This window comes from Suricata suricatta, chromosome 4 (assembly GCF_006229205.1).
Source record: "Suricata suricatta isolate VVHF042 chromosome 4, meerkat_22Aug2017_6uvM2_HiC, whole genome shotgun sequence".
Classification (NCBI taxonomy): Eukaryota; Metazoa; Chordata; class Mammalia; order Carnivora; family Herpestidae; genus Suricata; species Suricata suricatta.
This window is the reverse complement of record NC_043703.1, coordinates 94,917,322-94,935,161: the sequence shown is the minus strand read 5'-3', so window position 1 is coordinate 94,935,161 and position 17,840 is coordinate 94,917,322. Positions and strand designations below refer to the sequence as shown.

General features: G+C 42.2%; 1 protein-coding gene across 2 annotated transcripts in view; it reads right to left on the bottom strand.

The window, feature by feature from the left end:
• Positions 1–444: 444 nt before the first annotated feature.
• Positions 445–17,840, bottom strand: part of STON1 (stonin 1) — a 49,794-nt gene continuing 32,398 nt past the window's right edge. For both annotated transcript variants that reach the window (XM_029937324.1, XM_029937323.1), the window contains exons 2-4: positions 12,120–14,085; positions 4,350–4,552; positions 445–2,160 (exon numbers count right to left, since the gene is read on the bottom strand). In XM_029937324.1, the coding sequence (XP_029793184.1) occupies positions 2,086–2,160; positions 4,350–4,552; positions 12,120–14,040 (2,199 nt within the window). In that variant the 5' untranslated portion in view covers positions 14,041–14,085 and the 3' untranslated portion in view covers positions 445–2,085. The remainder of the gene's footprint in view (positions 2,161–4,349; positions 4,553–12,119; positions 14,086–17,840) is intronic.

Below are 17,840 nucleotides of genomic sequence, written 5' to 3'. Positions count from 1 at the left end.
CTTCTGCCATTTCTGAGGTCAGAAGAATTGTATTAAAAAGCCTCTCCTCCCTTCACAGAATGTTAATTTAACACTAAGTAATGAATATTTAAGATCCTAATAGATGTGCAAATTAACAATTAGGCTGTAGCACCCCGCTGTTAATGCTATCAACCTTTGCATTGCTGCAGAAACTCAATTTGGGCTTCAGTCAGCCTTTTTGTTACTGTGTTTTCAACACCGAATCTTGAGATGCTCCAAATGCTGGTTTGCTGGTGGGTAAATGACCCCAGCGGTGAGGTACCCACAAATATGGGGCAACCTGTGAAGCATGCGGGGTGATTAATTGGAACCCTGTGCTGAAATTATTTGGAGGTGTAAATATTCATTAAGCCTGCCTCCGTATTTATTCTGAGCATGACTGGTGTCACTACACACTGTGCCACACCAGATGACTGGGAAAGATAGTGGATTGCGTTTTTTAATAACACACATACAAATTTGCAATCAATAGTGAGTCTCCAACATATGACATTATGAGCACTACATCAAGTGAAGTTAAAAAGAACAATACCAATTCATTTTAACAGTCAACTTTTGCATTCTCTGTCTTTAAAGTAAAATAACGATGAGCAATAAAATCTGCTGATTGATATAGACTATCATAAGTGTTTGTTTTTAATCTGTTTCAAACAGATTAAAATGAATGTAATACAATATTAAATAAAACATATGACATCAAGTCTGTGGGCCAACAAATAAATGCTGTTTAGAAAAACATTATTATATCATCAGCTTTGACTCAAAACAAATCTGGTAAATAGAGAAATATGCCTCCTAATCAGATTTAAGATTCAATATAAATTAAGGTGTAGTAATACCACATGGAGGGCATTGTTTTTTCAGACTAAAAATTATGTAGAATATAGAATTCATAAATTTTAAGTCTGACCTTTAACTGTAAATATTGAAAGAAAATTATAAACAGAATTTTAACTGCTAATGCCTTTGGCTTTTTATTAGAAACCAAGCATTTACCTGACTTTGAAGAATAGAAATGTCACCTCTTAAAAATTTGGGTAAAATAATCTTGTGTCTTTCATTTTCTTCATCTTTTAAAGAAAAATACTCTCAACTAGCAGATTTAGCATAAATAGCAATGATAGCAGTACTGGCATAAAATAATCATAATATGATTTAGACTTCTACTCAAGAGAGGCTTGTGTTAATTACAAATAACACTTTATCAAAAATACATTCTTAGAGTCTGTACTTTCAGGAGACAATATTCATGAACTTTAAAAATTCATCTCTAATATACATAAATATTTTAACTAGTGTCCAATACCATTCCATTCTGAAAGGAATCTCTCCAAGCTAAAGGCAATATGTCTTAGTGACTTGTACTAAAATATGTATATCAACAGAAATAGTTTCTTTGCAACACACACCAGAAGGCAGATACATTTTGAAAATGATAACACCATGGGGAAAGACAGGTACCAAATACAGTCGATGATTACTCACCAGTGTAGGAAGAGAACAGGAAGATAAATTATTCAAAATCAGATACTTCCACATCTCCATTTCAGCCTGTGGTTTCAGCCCCCTTCTACACCTAGCCACATTCCAGAGATGCGCAAGAGGGAAAACTGAGTATTTTGCTTTATGTCTCCTTTGATCGCTTCAGCCCCCAGTAGAGGTGCTAGCAGAGCAAGAAGTGATGGGCCTGGAAGATAATAAATATGGCACCCAGGTGATCTGGGGTGCAAAACAATGAGCCACTGATAATGAGGGCTCCAAAACCCGTTAGCCAAGCTGGTTGTCTGGTAACACATTGACTAACAGTGACTTTGAGTTTTAATGGGAAGCAAAGACATCGTACAAGCTATAGACATATTTTAGATGAAACCCCTGCAGTACAAACCTATCAAATGCATAAAACATAGATTGTTCACTTTCAGGTCTCAACTTCTCTAAACAAGGCCATTGGACCTGTCCTAAGCCCTCTCTTCAGAAGTCATTTCCACTACACGGAGCAGATCTTTGTGTAGTTTCTGTCAATTGCATATTTGAAAAGTGGGTCATCATTTACTCTTGCTACTTCTACTGAGTTATGCAGTCACCAGCTTTATCTGGGTCTTCTCCATCGATTTTAATCCTCTTCTTTTCTATTTCAACCTGCATGCAAAGGGAAAACATGGCGGCGTTAACAAACACGGATCGAACACTGTTTAGTCCTACTTCGTGCATGTGGCAAGGAAAGCAGCCACCTCATCCTTTGGACACACGGAGCCTCCGCCGTGTCATGGTGCGTCCACCGCGTCATGGAAGCCCCCAGTGAGGCAGCTGCTCTCCTTTGGAGCCTCCCAAATCCTTCCCCCTCGGGTCAAATCTTGAAGAGGACAGAAATTCTCCTCCCTTCTAAGTCAGACATAGGGTTTATAAAAGTACACAGAATACATATACTGGTAATATATTTACAGTCCTGGCTAGATGTATGAACAACTATACCCCCAAGTATCATATTTGTAGCCTTTGACCCCCCCTTGAAATTTACAACCCACCCCAAATCATGGAATCAAAATGAACCAGTTCACAAACCAGTAAACAAGGCGGACAGAACCATCCACCTGCCCCTCATGGTTTTCATCTCATCTCGGGTGTTGCCGCCTCACAGAGGCCCTCCTGGACCACCCGAGATAAGGAAGCCCTCCATCATTCTCTATCTTCATCCCCTATTTTATTCTCTTCTTAGAATCTGTCACTATTTGAAACTATTTATTTGTTTCCAGATTATGTTTTGTTCCCGGACTAGAAGTATGCTTCATGAGGACAAGGACCTGTGTCTTGTTCACTTTCATGTCTCCGGCATCTAGAGTGGCACCTGGTGCTTTGAAATTGCTCAATACTTATTAGATGGAAAGTGACATTTTGAAACCTATGGTCACCAAGTGTAGATCAATTGGTAAATACTATTAAAGTGGCAGAGACTTTGTTACAGAATTTGGGGCTGTCCTCTAAAACAACAGGAAACTGTAATGACCCCTGCATAGGAAAACAGGTTATCAATGAACTCTCTATTGTACTTGACCCACATTTCAGTCACACCTAATACTGATACACCTCGTGTGACAAGTCAGGTTCTCCAAGAAGCAGACTCTGAGATGGAGACTGGTGTGTGGCTAGTGAACTGGGAAGTGATGTCAGGGTCAATGTCTGGGGGGGAAGGAAGCAGACAGGAAGAAGTCGGGCCTGTGATGCAGGTGCCATGAAGGCTCCAGCAGCCAGGAGAGCCACCAGGAGGGCTGCGGCCTTACCCGAAGTTGAGGGAAGAAGGTCTTGCTTGAGGCACCTGCATCTACCAGGAAGGGGGTGTGGCCTGGGCCGAGGCAGCATTCTGCAGCAAGGCAATTCCCAGCTACTGGCGGACTAAGTCCTTCCAACCCAACCGGCAAGAGGGCACTCACCCATAATTAATTTTATCAACAGAAAAAAAAAAATTACTGGACCCAAATATATAGGCTAATAAACAGATGGTCCAAAATAAAGAAAAAACCCTGACGTCTATTACTATTTTATAAACTCACCCATTGATGTTGATGATGTCTTATATAATCACACCATTTCAAGATACTGGGGGAAATATGTGGCAGAAGTTACCTCTATTATTTACTAACTTTGAAGATGAGAAGGAAAAGCAAGTTTAGAAATAGGTGCAAGTAAAAAAAAGAAAAGAAAAGAAACAGATGCAAGTGTATGTCACTCTTAACTGAACTGGCATAAAAATGCAGAAGAGCTGATGGTGAACACTTAAAATTGCTGTGTTAGAGTAACTCAGCATTTCCCAAAGGCTGCTCCACAGAATGCTATTCCAGAAGACACTGACAGGTGTTCTACACGTACATGCCCATTGAGACAAGAGTCTATAATCAATGAGTTGGTAGAGACGGAGTTAAGTCTAACAAGTTTCTTTGTCAGAGCTTTCACTTAGCATTTAGTGTATAGCAGTCCCCAATTTAGTTTTTTCTTGGATCACTATATGTGATCTTAAGAAATGCTATTCTAACATAATTTTTATTATAAAGATGCTTCTGGAATGTGAATTTCTTTTTAATGACTTGTTTTACATCGAGAGCTGAATTAAGTGGCACTGTGTGCTCAAGCTCCTGACATTTTCTAGAACTGAGAGAAACTTGGCTTACTGGTGACCATCAGGTTTCCAGGACTGGGCTCTTTTCCAGGTCAAATAAACACACATACATGTCCATATATACACGGTCATTCAAGAGGGCAAAACAAAGATCTAATGCCAAATCAGGTCAGAGCTCCAAAAGCCTCAACTTGAACCAAAGGGCTTTGGCATGTACCTGAATATTGTAGCAAGCTTTCTGATGAACATGCTTCTGTGGCTGGAAATCACTCTCCACGCCCAGAGACCTGACCGCTGTCCCCGAGGCACAGGTGTCAAGCATTCCAAACTGAATAGTAGCAAACGGATACCAATCAGAGGGAATTTCTTGGTCTGATCCAAGTTCTAGTTTGTATGACAAACAATGGGGATGATCAGGACCTTGAAGAAAAACAGAAAATGGTCAAAGTGTTTCAATGGCCACTGGACACTTCTCCTAAACATAAGAAGCACTCATCCCTCTCTTTAATAAGCAATTCTGTTAACACTCTAACAGAAGTAGCATAAATTCCATTTAAACAACATACCATCAAAATTCACAATTTTGCACCAACTAGGAGAAATCTATCTGTGCTTTATAACTACTAGCTTTAAAAGAAATACAAACTCATTACTATATATATGACATATTAACTCCTAAAGCATTTTACATTACAAGTATATTAAGTTTCTTTAATTAAATAGGACTAATATTTATTTTAAGTATCATTATTTAGCTATAGTGTACATGGAATGTGCTTTGGAAAAAAACCCAACTTTTTCCCTTAAGTAGATTGAATAAGCTCTTACAATAATTCTTAACTTACTCATTTTCTCGCCACTGTTTCTTGAGAGAGAACGCAAAGGTAAACTTCAGCCCAAATTGGGTCACGTCATTAAAATTTCTAACTTTTTAAAGTTAAGCTGACTAAAATTTTATTACATTTTAGAAACGACTCTAGGCCAATTCTTTTTCCAGTAGAATGGGTTATTCTTTACCAGGGTAATTCTCGCTCACCCGCCAAAAGCTTTGTCCGGAACAGATGTACCATGCAGAGATGGGTATATGGGCTTTCAGTGTTTCAGTCTAGTATTTGTCTCCACCTAATTCCATCTGCCATGTATTGAGCATCTCGTCTCTGCCAGGCCAGGCTCTGCGCCAAACCCAGGGATACTGGATATACGCAAAGATTTTAAGTGGAGCCGTGTAACGTGTGTGTGTGCGTGTGTGCACCCATGCGTGTTACGGTGGAGTAAAAAATCTTTTCAATGCAATCCCTGTAGTAACTCTACAAAGTTTTGTGATTCTGTTGTGTCGTCCACAGCATCTGCATATCCAGTGCAGCTATCTTTAAATAAATGTATGAGATGACAGTTACTTGAAAAGCCAGATTAAATTACTTTACCACTGACATACCTCGAGAAAGAACATTTCCATCAGAATATAGCTCTAGGCACAAAAACAAGGGTTTAAAGGATTTCACTTAATTCTTAAAAGATAAATTGCCTTTCACCCCTTACAACCTGTTCCTTGTAGAGAAACTAATAGAATTCTAAGGCTGTAAAAGGCCTTGCGAAGTCATCAATCAATTAGCCAACAGCTGCTCATTAGCCATCTCCTTACACGCAGGGCAGGACCACAGTGGCCTCTGAGGTGCTCTAAGCCACCCAGAAGTCTGCAGGCAAGTGAGAGCTTTCTTCACACACATACACACCCGGGGGGAGATTCCACAATCCATCACCCATTCTAGTCTTCAGTCACCAGCAAGGAGGCAGTAAATTTATTTAAACTTAATTCAGGCACTCACAGGTCCTTTATGCCACAGTGGCTAAGAACACAAACACTGGACCCAGATTGTGCACAGCCCAATCCCCTAATAACTGTGTGATCCTAGGCAAGTTACTTGGTCTCTCTGAGCCTGTTTCCTCATTTAAAAAGGGGAGTGATGATGTTCGTGATGACGTGAACCTTACAGGATTGTTTGGAGGACTGAACAAGCCAGTGGGCACACGTGTGGGTATGCCCAGAGCCATGGTATACGATAGTCATACAAAAGTGCTGCCTATAGGGTTCCTGGGTGGCTCAGTCAGTTAAGCATCCGACCTTGGCTCAGGTTATGAACTCATGGTTCATAGGTTCAAGCCCCGCATCGGGCTCTGTGCTGACAAGTCAGAGCCTGGAGCCTGTCTTCAGATTCTGTGTCTCCCTCTTTCTCTGCCCCTCCCCTGCTCATGCTGTCTCTCTCTCTCTCAAAAATAAATAAAACATTAAAAAAAATCAGAAGTGCTGGCTGCATATGATTACCTTGCAAAATGCCCTTCAATGATAAATCCACTATTTTTATTTAATTACTACAATTTTGATAATGAAGGGACTGTGAATTCCATACTTTCAGAATGAAAATGATATTGAAGGTGGTCTAATTTGATAGTCACATCTTATTTTTTTAGTCTATCATATTTTTTTAAGTTTATTTATTTTGAAAGAGAGAAAGAACGTGAGCAGGGGAGGGGCAGAAAGAGACGAAGAGAGGAAATCTTAAGCAGGCTGTGCATTGTCAGCAAAGAGCCTGATGTGGGACTTGATCTTACCAAACAGGAGATCATGACCTGAGCTGAAACCAAGAGTTGGACACAACCAACCAAGCCATCCAGGCGTCCCTGATATTCACATTTTAAAGGAAAAAATTCTTTTGGAAACTTTGCACTCAAGACTACTCACATTGAAGTAGTATTCCAAAAATGTTAGAAACAAACTTTTTCTACCTGTGTTCCTAAAAAAATCGGTAAAATATAAAGGAGAGCATTTTTTCCTTCAAGATTTCTGGCATAGTTGTCCTGGCTTCTTAAAACGCTAAGTCCTCTACAGTGTTTAACCCCACATTCCCTCTGCAGACCTTGAGCGCTGTGCAGAAGTGTCGTATCTGTCCTTAGCACAATGTCTGGCACATTTAAGGCTCAAAGGATATTTGTCAAATTTATGAACAAATAAGAGAGAAATCAGGTTATCTATCTCAGAAGTTCCAGCAGGGGGCACTCTCAGGCTTTGGTAATTGTTACTCTCCAACTTTCTTCAGACTGGGAAGGCAAATCACAAACCACCTTGGTCTACTAACTATATATATGGTCCTTCTTGAACTAAAATATTTCACATCTGAAAGTGGATTGTTGAGGGTCAGGGGGAATGAATGGCAGGAGGATGAGACAGTGGGGAGAGAGCAACCAATGTACCGATGACAGCATGAAAACAAGCAAGCTTTATCTAAAAATTGGTAACATGGGAAGATATATTTATTAACTGCCCCCCACCACTCCCACTTCCCTGTCTAATTCCACGTTCTCTGCACCTCCTGTGACTAACCAGTGTTCCCATCTGTCCTCCCCACTCCCCCCCACCCAGCCTGTGCTCAGGAGTTTCCTCTGTGGTCATTCACACTTTAGTGTGAATAAGCTATCTGAGCTGCCTGCCCAAGGCCAACATTTGCTGTAAAATCAAAGACTTGCTCACTTTGCTTTAGGAATATTAAGCATGAACATGCTGGTAAAAGGCCAGTAGCCCTTCTCACCTCCCTTGAAATCACAGGGAAGTAAAAAGGAAAAATCAATCCTGATCTCAAAAATCCACAGGAGGGAAGGCATAGACTACTTCATATACCCTCTTTCAGTTTCCATTTTAAAAATATGTTTCTAATAGTACCTGTTGTTTAGAAACTTGCTTAGAAAGGGTTATGTTTTAAAGACTTTAAAAAAAAATCCTGTTCTTTAAACACCCAACTGATTTAAAAATTCTATAGAGAATTAGAGATGCATTCAAATAATCTGCTACTCGGCACGGCTGGTGAGGCAGCAGCATGTGTGCCTCCTGCGCAGTGCGGGAAGCACTCCGGGGGCCTCAGTCTACATTTTAAAAGGTGATTCACAAGGTGCCTGAGTGGCTCAGTCAGTTAAGTGTCCAGCTCTTGATTCCAGCTCAGGTCAAGATCTCACAGTCATGAGGTTGAGCCCCGCACTGGGTTCTGAGCTCGGAGCCTGCTTGGGATTCTCCCTCTCCCTCTGCCTCTCCCTGGCTCGTTCTCTCTCTCAACATAAATAAACCGTTTTTTTTTTTTTTAATAATTCAAATTAAAAGTGATTCAGATGCACACCAAAGTTTAAGAAACACTGTCTCAGGATAAAGATTTCCTTCCTGCCCCAACCTTACTCTTTCTACGCTTCTCCTTCACAGGCAAATCGCCAGACACCCTCTCACTCGGCATCGCCCTCCCCACCCACATGCTGAAGCCACACGACAGACCACAGGGTCCCAGGTGCCTGCCCCAGCCCAGCCTCTCCCTGCCCCCTGGACTGCACCTGGCACAGCCCCCCTGCCTTTTGTCTACGCCCCCTTTTGGCCCACAGATCTGATCTGAACAAAGCGTCTTTGATCCCAAAGGATTTGTTCTGTGAATTATCACCATATAGTTGACTGGAATGCTTGTCAAATACTGTTCTGTGACCGTCTTCTAGAAGAATTCCTGAAGGCCAGCCTCTCTGGGAATATCCACTCTTGCCCTTGTTCTTAGCACGGCTGCTAGTAAATACGGGTCAGAGGCAAGAACGACTGGAGACCCAGGGACACCGAGCAGGAAGGAAGGGCCTGAGCCTGGAGGACCAGGACAGGTGTCACAGCAGAGCTACCAGGTCATTGTCCTCACCCCTCACCCTGTGTGAGAGCCTTTTACAAGCACCAGTACAGGGGCCTCACCCCCACAGAGCCTGATCACTCAAAATGGGGCCTAAATGAGGGTCTGTTTTTATAGCTCTACTGATTTTAAGGACCCTAATATGCTGCCAAGGCTGAGAAACAGATTTTAAAAGGATCCCAAGCGATCTCAGCTCGTGGCACTATGGATCACCTATTCACCACAAACCGAGCCCTCAACCTGCTTGCACCCCTCCCGTCCCTCACGCCCGCAGGTAATCTGTCCTTGTCGTGGGGGCACCTCCTCTGAACTTCCCCACCCACCCCTCACTCCTTCTGGTGGCTCCCGCCACCACTGGCCTTGTTTTTGAGGCCTCCCTGTGTCTACAGTCCACTCCTGAATCTCTCCTCTGCAGTGTATGCCTGACTTCCTAAAACAAGGACAATTCTGTCACAGTAGTGGCTGAAAACACTCCGGGAGCCCTGTGGACAGACAAACTCCATACTTCAAGGCATGGCTCACAGTGTTCTTCCCGCCTCAGTCCCAAAACGTAACTCAGACCCCCCCACCTGCCTGGCTGCTTCTGCTGTTTCTATCCCTGATAGAATCCTACCGATTCTTCCGCACCAAGTTTAACCCACGTGTCCCTGCAGTTTATCACTCCTTGCTCTGGAATCCCCACGACACAGATTTGTACAAGCCTAGAGTGCAGACAACTCCACAGGATGCATTTGCATACTTGCTTCAAGGGCAGTGTCCCCTGCTAGGCTGCTGCGTTTCTGGAGGCAGGGAGCATGTCTGCATCTGTCTCCCAAGCACCCAGCACAGAGCCCGTACCTACAGGAAGTCTGTGGAATGAATGTGTCCTCTTCTCAATAAATTTTGGTGGTTGAATCAATTAACTATACCATTAGCTCTGGGAAAATACAAGTTATAAACAGGGTCATTTTCACAAGAGCACTTACATGTTGTTCTCCTTCCAAAAAAAGTGATTCCTATGGGTTCTCACTTTGAAAAGGAAGCACGGTTGCCCGGATTGTGTCCAGCAGACTGCTTGCTCCGAAGCAGAGCAGCTGAAATGGGCTCTGTGAGCCTGTCCCCATGTCCCTCTGACCCCACTGGACAGCCAGCAGGATGGGCCCCTTGTGCTCCTCTCTGATAATCAGAGTCAAGTTACCACCCAGACATCAGGGGACAAGGGGGTTGAGGAGATCACAGTAGGCCTCCCGGCCTCCCTTCTTCGCTTTCCCTTTGCCTTTAGCAAAATAAAAAGCAATAATATTATGATTTCTATAACCCCTCTCACCCAAAAGTAGCACAGAGGACTTTGAGAAGAGATCACTTGGAACTTTGTACGCAAAACCTCAAAACTTGCTTTCCTGGGAGGAAGGTAACCTGAGGATGGTTTTAACTTGCTTCTCCAGCAAAGTTACAAAAGGCAGGAGCCACCACCTCTGTGGGTTGTGTCACCGAAGATGTCCCCATCACACCTGGAGTTGACCTGGAGGCACCATTAGAAGCCATCCGATGCGACCATGCTGCCCCACCACCACCTTGCCTGCCGTGTGCCCTCCTTCATGTTCCTCGGGACTAGAACCGTAACTAAGCGGAATTTGGCATCAACTGAGAAGTTGGGGGAGGGGAGGACTACGCAGGCGCTTCCCTTCTGCACAAGGGCCTGGGGCTCCTCAGCCACCGGCTGTGTCTCTCGCCTACTGGGTCCTGGCCCTGGCCCAAGCGACAGGCAGAAGACAGATGTTAAGCCAGCAAACTGCAAACTGCGAGTCAGACAAGGTGGTCCTGCACTCGCCCAGGGCATGATCCATGCGACCCCTCAAGTCCATCACAGTCTGGGGCTTGCTCTTCCTTCTCCAGAACACTGCAAGGCCTACACAGCAGCGGCCCTCGACCCTGGCACACGTTAGGTTCACCTGGGGAGCTCCAGACATTCCGATTTAACTGGCATGGAGTAGAGCCTGAACATGAAAATTATTTGAAAGCTCGCAGGCCGTCCTAATATACAGCCAAGTTTGAAAAACACTGCTATAGGTCTACCCTGAATAAAAATGCTTCCTCTGAAGTTCACAGCCTAAAGGACCCTAAAATGAAGTTAATTTTCCCTGAAGGCCTAGACCAGCTGTGAATTGTTTAGAAGCAGGGATCAGGGGTGCATGGGTAGCTCATGGCTCAGTCGGTTAAGCATCCGGCTTTGGCTCAGGTCATGATCTCAGGTTTGTGGATTCAAGCTCCGCATCGGGCTCTGTGCTGACAGCTAGCTCAAAGTCTGGAGCTTGTCTTCAGATTCTGTATCTCCCTCTCTCTGACCCTCCCCTGCTTGCGCTGTCTCTCTGTCTCTCAAAAATAAATAAAAGACATTTAAAAAAATTAGAAGCAAGGATCAGATCTTATTTATCTTTTGCCCCAGGACCCGATGTGGCACTTGGTTTACCCGATGTGTTCAATAAAGGTTTAACTGAATGAGTGAATACATCAACTCAGATGCCCCAAAGAGGCTCCAAAACCCAATGTTCTGTTAGAAATAACTGACCTAAAACAGGGAGCAGCCTTAATTTCAAAATTTGCTTTTTTGCTCTATTACCTACACCGACAACTACGTTACTATTCTGAAATAAATGTGGTGCCAGGACTTTTTAAAGTTCTGAACTTTTGGATTCATTGTTTTCTTTGCAAAAACAATTTAAAAAGTCACTGAATTTTTAGTGCTTGAGCTGTTTTCTACTTAATTCTGAAACAAGTAGCCAATGTGGCCAAATTCATTCAGCTAATAAAATCAATTTGGGTAAACATGAAAGGCAACCTTATTTTGAAGAGCAGGGAACAAAACCTAAAGAGAATGTACTGGCTGAGAATACAAAAAAAAAAAAGTAAATAAAAAAATTCAGGGATATTCATAGATGAGAGACCTTTAAAGGCTAATTAGGAAATCTTAGCTCTGTGAGCAATATTTTTAATATTTGAGGTTGGTGGTTGATGTCAATAAGTCCAACTAGAAATTTTCCATCAGCGCCACCATTCACAACAAAATCTTAGGATTTTTTTTATGGTATTAAAAAATAATTTTTTTAAGTTAAACTGATCTGGTAGAAACAGGCACAGAGGACAAAGTAAATTAGCTGTTTGACTAAATGTCAACCTCCTACCAGGTGACGTAAGTAAGGCCTCCGTGGAAGTTATCATCGGTCTCAGGCTGGTTTCAACCCAAGGAGACGAGTGAAAACATTTAAGCTATTTTACATGAAAATCAACTTGGGGTACTGGATATTTACTTGAATTTTTATCAGGAAGCCGGTCTATCTTCCATACCACGGCCCGGTAGGCACTCTCATATTTTGCTGACCCCACAGTGACCTGTATAACAGGTTCAGATTCCGGTTCATGTAAACTCCCTAGACATGCCCGGCGGTTCATTTTGGCTTTCAGGGACTTCTGCCTCTGAAGGTTCATGGTCCAGAAGGCCTTGATCCACTGTGATGGGACAGGAAAGTGTATCATGATGTTGTCACAGGACCTCAAGGAACTGGCAGAGGAAGGTCTCTGAGCCAATGGGGCCATGTTGACAAAGGCCTGAAGCTCCACATACGCCCCCTGGACAACCACTGCAGACTTCAGGGAAAACGGAAGATCTTCCCCGTTATACAAAGTCTTAAAACGCATCAGTTCAAACCGGCAGGCATCCAGCGGCACAAACTTAATGGTTCCTGATTGCTCGAATTCTTGTGCTTTCACACACTTATGAAAATGATGGTCAAGAATATCAATCTCCTTCTTTTCTGGGTCTTTTTCAAAATAGCGGTCATTTCGCTTCTGCAGTTCAAGGTCGTTCAAGGTTAAAAAGCATTCTGCGTTCCCATTTACAAAGCAGAGGCAATAGATTTGAGTTATGACAGCACTTTCAACCAATTTTCCTTCTTCTTTAGTGATTCGGCCCCAAAAGTTGTCCACAATTTCCAGGGAAATTTCTTGGTCCTCGTAGTTCTTTCTTGGTTTTGAAACAGCTGGCAGCTTTGTCAGCTCCTCCTCCACAGTAGTCAGGAAGTCCAGGAAATCGCGGTGCTCTGTGGACCCTAACTTCAGCATCTGCTCAATGTCTGGCTCATGAACTACTTCTGTCTTGGAATGGTATTTCCTTTTTTCTGTGTAAGACACATGTTCAATCTTCACAGTATGGATTTTTCCTGCCACACTAAAATTCTCCACTTTGGGTTCAGAGAGCCTGCAATGTGGATCGAGCTGTAACTCCTTAAACGGCTTTTCTAACCCCTTCTCATAATACATTTGCAAAATTCCTCCAGGTAGGACTTTGAGAAAAATTGGTCCCCACTGACGGGAAGACATCATGTTCTTCTTCTCAGGAATTCTCATCATGAAAGGCCATCCGGGTTTGGGCTGACTCCTGAAGAGCGTGTGGGGGACGAAGAAAGAGGCCGTGTCTTCAGCATACACACACTGCATAGACAGATTTCCAAATGAGTCTTGGTTCTCAGCTGACTGAAGGTGTTCAAGCTTCTCACAGATATAGTTGAGTGAACACTGATTTAAGCTTTTTTGATCGATAGGCATCTCTTTGTCTCTTGACAGGTACATCTTTCTGTTTCCTGGAGGGTCAAAGCTGAACTGGGAAGTACCGCCTTCATCTTTCCAAAATGGACTTGAAAAAGCACAGTCCTCCCGAAAATACTGAAACTGGGGAATGTCACTTTGAAACCCTAGGCTTTCAGCCTGGGGAGAGCTAACTTCTTCCACTTTGGGAGCTGGATGCGTACAGGAGTGGTCACTGGGCAAGGAAGTGTGGGATGAGCATGTGGGTTTGGTGGGCAGTAAGGAAGGCCCTGCTCCTGGTGTGGTGAGCGCACTGTTTGAGGATGACTCTGGGATAGGATAGAGCACATGAGTCCCTCCTTTGGGGATGCCAGGAATACCTGGGAAGTCCTTGGTAGGTGTAGAAAGGGGAGAGTTACTTGGAGGTCCCGGACTGAAGTAGAAGTCTATGATGGGAGAGGAGAGGGGGGTGCTGCTGGCAGAGGAAGAGCCACTGGGGAATTCCTTAGCACCAGAGAGGTTCAGGTTAAGTCCATTTGGCCTACAAATGCCTTGATTCTCCAGAGGTAAATTCTTTGGCTTTTGAGAAGACTGAAAAGCAGGGCCATCATCAAATGTGACCCAGTTGCCTGGGTTTGTGGAACACATCTTTAGAATCAGACTGTGGTCTTGTCAATGAATCAGCTTTGGTGTCTGTGAAAGGAGAAAGAGACAATAAGAATATTAAATGAGGAGGAGGAGAAAATTCAAGTTACTTTAGTTCTGAGAAATAGGTGATTTAAAAGCAACCAGGGGCTCCTGGCTGGCTGAGTCAGTAGAGCATGCCACTCTTGATCTTGGGATCGTGAGTTCTATACCCTGGGTATAGAGCTTGCTTAAAAAAATTAAAATAAGATAAAATGTTGTCACAAATAAAGGTTTAAAAATAGGGGCACCTGGGCGGCTCAGTCGGTTAAGCGTCTAACTTTGGCTCAGGTCATGATCTCACGTTCGTGGGTTCAAGCCCTGCGTCAGGCTCTGTGCTGACAGCTCAGAGCCTGGAGCCTGATTCTGATTCTGTGTCTCCCTCTCTCTCTGACCCCCCCTCCCCCTCTCAGGCTCTGTCTCTCCCTGTGTCAAAAATAAATAACACATTAAAAAAAAATTTTTAAGTTTAAAAATAAAAAATAAAAATAATAAAAATAAAAGCAATTAGATTTATAGATTGAGTTCAAATAGATGCTGAAGAACTGTAATACTTCCAATGGTTAAATGGATTTAAAAAAAAAAACAAAGCAAGATCTAACCATATGCTGTGTACTAGAGACTCATTTGAGATTTAAGGACACACTTCAGCTGAAAGTAAAAGGATGTAAAAAGATATTCTGTGCAAACAGAAACAAAATGAGAGCAAGCAGGGGTGGCCACACTAACATTGGACAAAACAGACTTACATCAAAAACTGTCACAAGAGACAAAGTAGGACATTATATAATGATAAAAGGGTCAGTTCCCAGGAAGTTATAACAATCACAAGTATATAGAAAGCCAACATCAGAACACCCAAATACATGAAACAAACATTAAAAAGCTGGAGACAGTAATAGTAGCACAATAATATCAGAGTTCCAATCCTCCATCTTCAACAATGGACAGAACATCCACGAAGAAGCAGAGACCTAGAACATGACAGACCAAGTAAATATTCCATACAACAGCAGCAGAATACGTGCTCCTGGGGCGCCTGGGTGGCTCAGTCACTTGAGCTTCCGACTTCAGCTCAGGTCATGATCTCACCATTTGTGAGTCCCGGCTGACACCTCAGAGCCGGGAGTCTGTTTCGAATTCTGTTTCTCCCTCTCTCTGCCCCTCCACCGCTCACACCCGGTCTGTCTCTCAAAAACAAATAAATGCTAAAAAAAAAAAAAAAAAAAAAAGGAATACATGTTCTTCATAAGCATACACAGAACATCCTCCAGAACAGAGCACATGTTATGTCACAAAACAAGCCTTAACAAATTTAGAAAGATTAAAATCGTACACACAGTATCCTGTCTGACCACACCAGAACAAAACTGGAAATCAACAGAAGAAGGAAAATTGGAAAATTCACAAATGTAGAAATTGAACAACACACTCGTGAATAACTAATAGACCAAAGAAGAACTCAAAAGGGAAATCAGAAAATATTTTGAGGTAAGCAAAGTGAAAACATAAGAAACCAAAACTTATGGATGTATTAAAAGTGGTAGAAAGAGTAGAGTTTACAGTGGTAAATACCGCCATTAAAAAAGAAGATCTCAAATAAACAACCTAACATTACAGCTCAAGGAACTAGGAAAACAAACTAAGCCCAAGTTAAAAGAAGGAAAGAAAGAATAAACATTAGGACAAAAATAAGTGGAATACGGAATAGAACATAGAATAAAAGGAAAACTAAGAGTTGGGTTTGTTTTTTTTAAGATCAACAAAATTGACAAACTTTTAGCTAGATGGAGAAAAAAGAGAGAAAATCCTCAAAACCAGAAATTAAAGATCTGACATTAAACTTATGTCACAGAGGGGTGTGCGTGGATGGCTCAGTCAGTTAAGCGTCTGGCTTCAGCTCAGGTCATGATCTCACCGTTCATGGGTTCAAGCCCCACATCAGGCTCTGTGCTGGCAGCTCAGAGCCTGTATCCTGCTTTGGATTCTGTGTCTCCCTCTCTTTCTGACCCTCCCCTGCTCATGCTCTCTCTCTCTCTCTCTCTCTCTGTCTCTCAAAAATAAAATAAAAAACATTTAAAAAATTTTTTTAAAACTTTGTGTAACAGAAATAAATTATTACTTTATTATTTTATTATTGACCACTATGAACAATTATACACCAACAATGTGGATAACCTGAAGAAATGGACAAATCCTAGGAACATATACCTACCACGACTGAATCATAAAGAAATAAGAAATCTGACAGTTAGTAAGGAGATTGAATCGGTAGTCAAAACCTCCCAAAGAAGAAAAGTTCAGACCCAGATGGCTTCACTGGAGAATCTACCAAACATTTAAAGAAGAATTAACACCAATCCTTCTCAAACTCTTCCAAAACACTGAAGAGGAGGGAACGCTTTCACACTCATTTTATGAGGCCAGCATTACCCTGACACCAAAGCCAAAGACACTACGTGAAAAGAAAACTACAGGCCAATATCCCTCATGAATGAAAAAAATCCTCAACAAAATACTAGCAAATCAACTTCAACAGCAGATTAAAAGGATCATACACTATTGCCAAGTGGGGTTTATCTCTGCAATGCAAGGACAGTTCCAACGTATGAAAATCAACAAAGTGACACCTCACATCAACAGAACAAAGGAAAAATATCACATGATCATCTCAATAAATACCAAAAAAAAGCACCTGACAAAATCCAACACCTTTTCATGATCAGAAACCACTCGACAAACTGGGAATAGAAAAAAAATTACTTCAACATAATAACAAAAGCCATCTATAAAAAGCCCAAAGTAATTAACCTGATACTCAATGGTGAAAAACTAAAAGCTTTCCTCTAAAATAAGAAACAAGGCAAGGATGCTCACTCTTGCCACTTCTATTCAACATAGTACTGGAAGTCCTAACAAGAGCAATTAGGCAAGAAAAAGAAATAAAAGACATCCAAATCAAAAAGGAAGAAGTTACATTTTGTCTGTTTACAGATGATATGATCTTATATGTAGAAAACCCTAAAATTTCTACACACACACACACAAACACACATAATATTACAACTAATAAATTAAACAAAGTTGCAGGATACAAAATCAACAAACAAAAATTTTGCATTTCTATACATATACAATTGACAGTCCAAAAAGGAAATTAAGAAAACAGTCCCATGTACAATACCATCAAAAGGAATATGAAGAAATAAACTTAACAGAAGGGCAAAAGACTTTTTTTTTAAGTTCACTTATTTATTTTGAGAGAGAAAGAGCACACATGCATGCACAAGTGGGGAAGGGGCAGTGGGGGGAGGGAGAGAATCCCAAGCAGCCTCCATGCCCGAAGCAGGGCTTGAACTTATGAACTGCAGGCTCCAGGCCCAACGCGGCGCTTGAACTCATGAACCACAAGATCATGACCAGAGCCAAAATCAAGAGTCAGACTGAGCCACACAGTTACCCCTGTTTTTTTTTAAAGGGGCAAAAGACTTTTACACTGAGAACTACAAAGTAATATTGCTGAAAGAAATTAAAGAAGACAAAAATAAAAAAATATTCCACAGGGTGCCTGGGTGGCTCAGCCGGTTGAGTGTCTGAGTTTGGCTCAGGTCATGATCTCATAGTTCGTGAGTTCAAGTGCCACATTAGGCTCTGTGCTGACAGCTTAGAGCCTGGAGCCTGCTTTGCATTCTTTGTTTCCCTCTCTCTGCCCCTCCCCAGCTCATATTCTGTCTGTCTGTCTCTCTCTCTCAAAAATAAGTAAA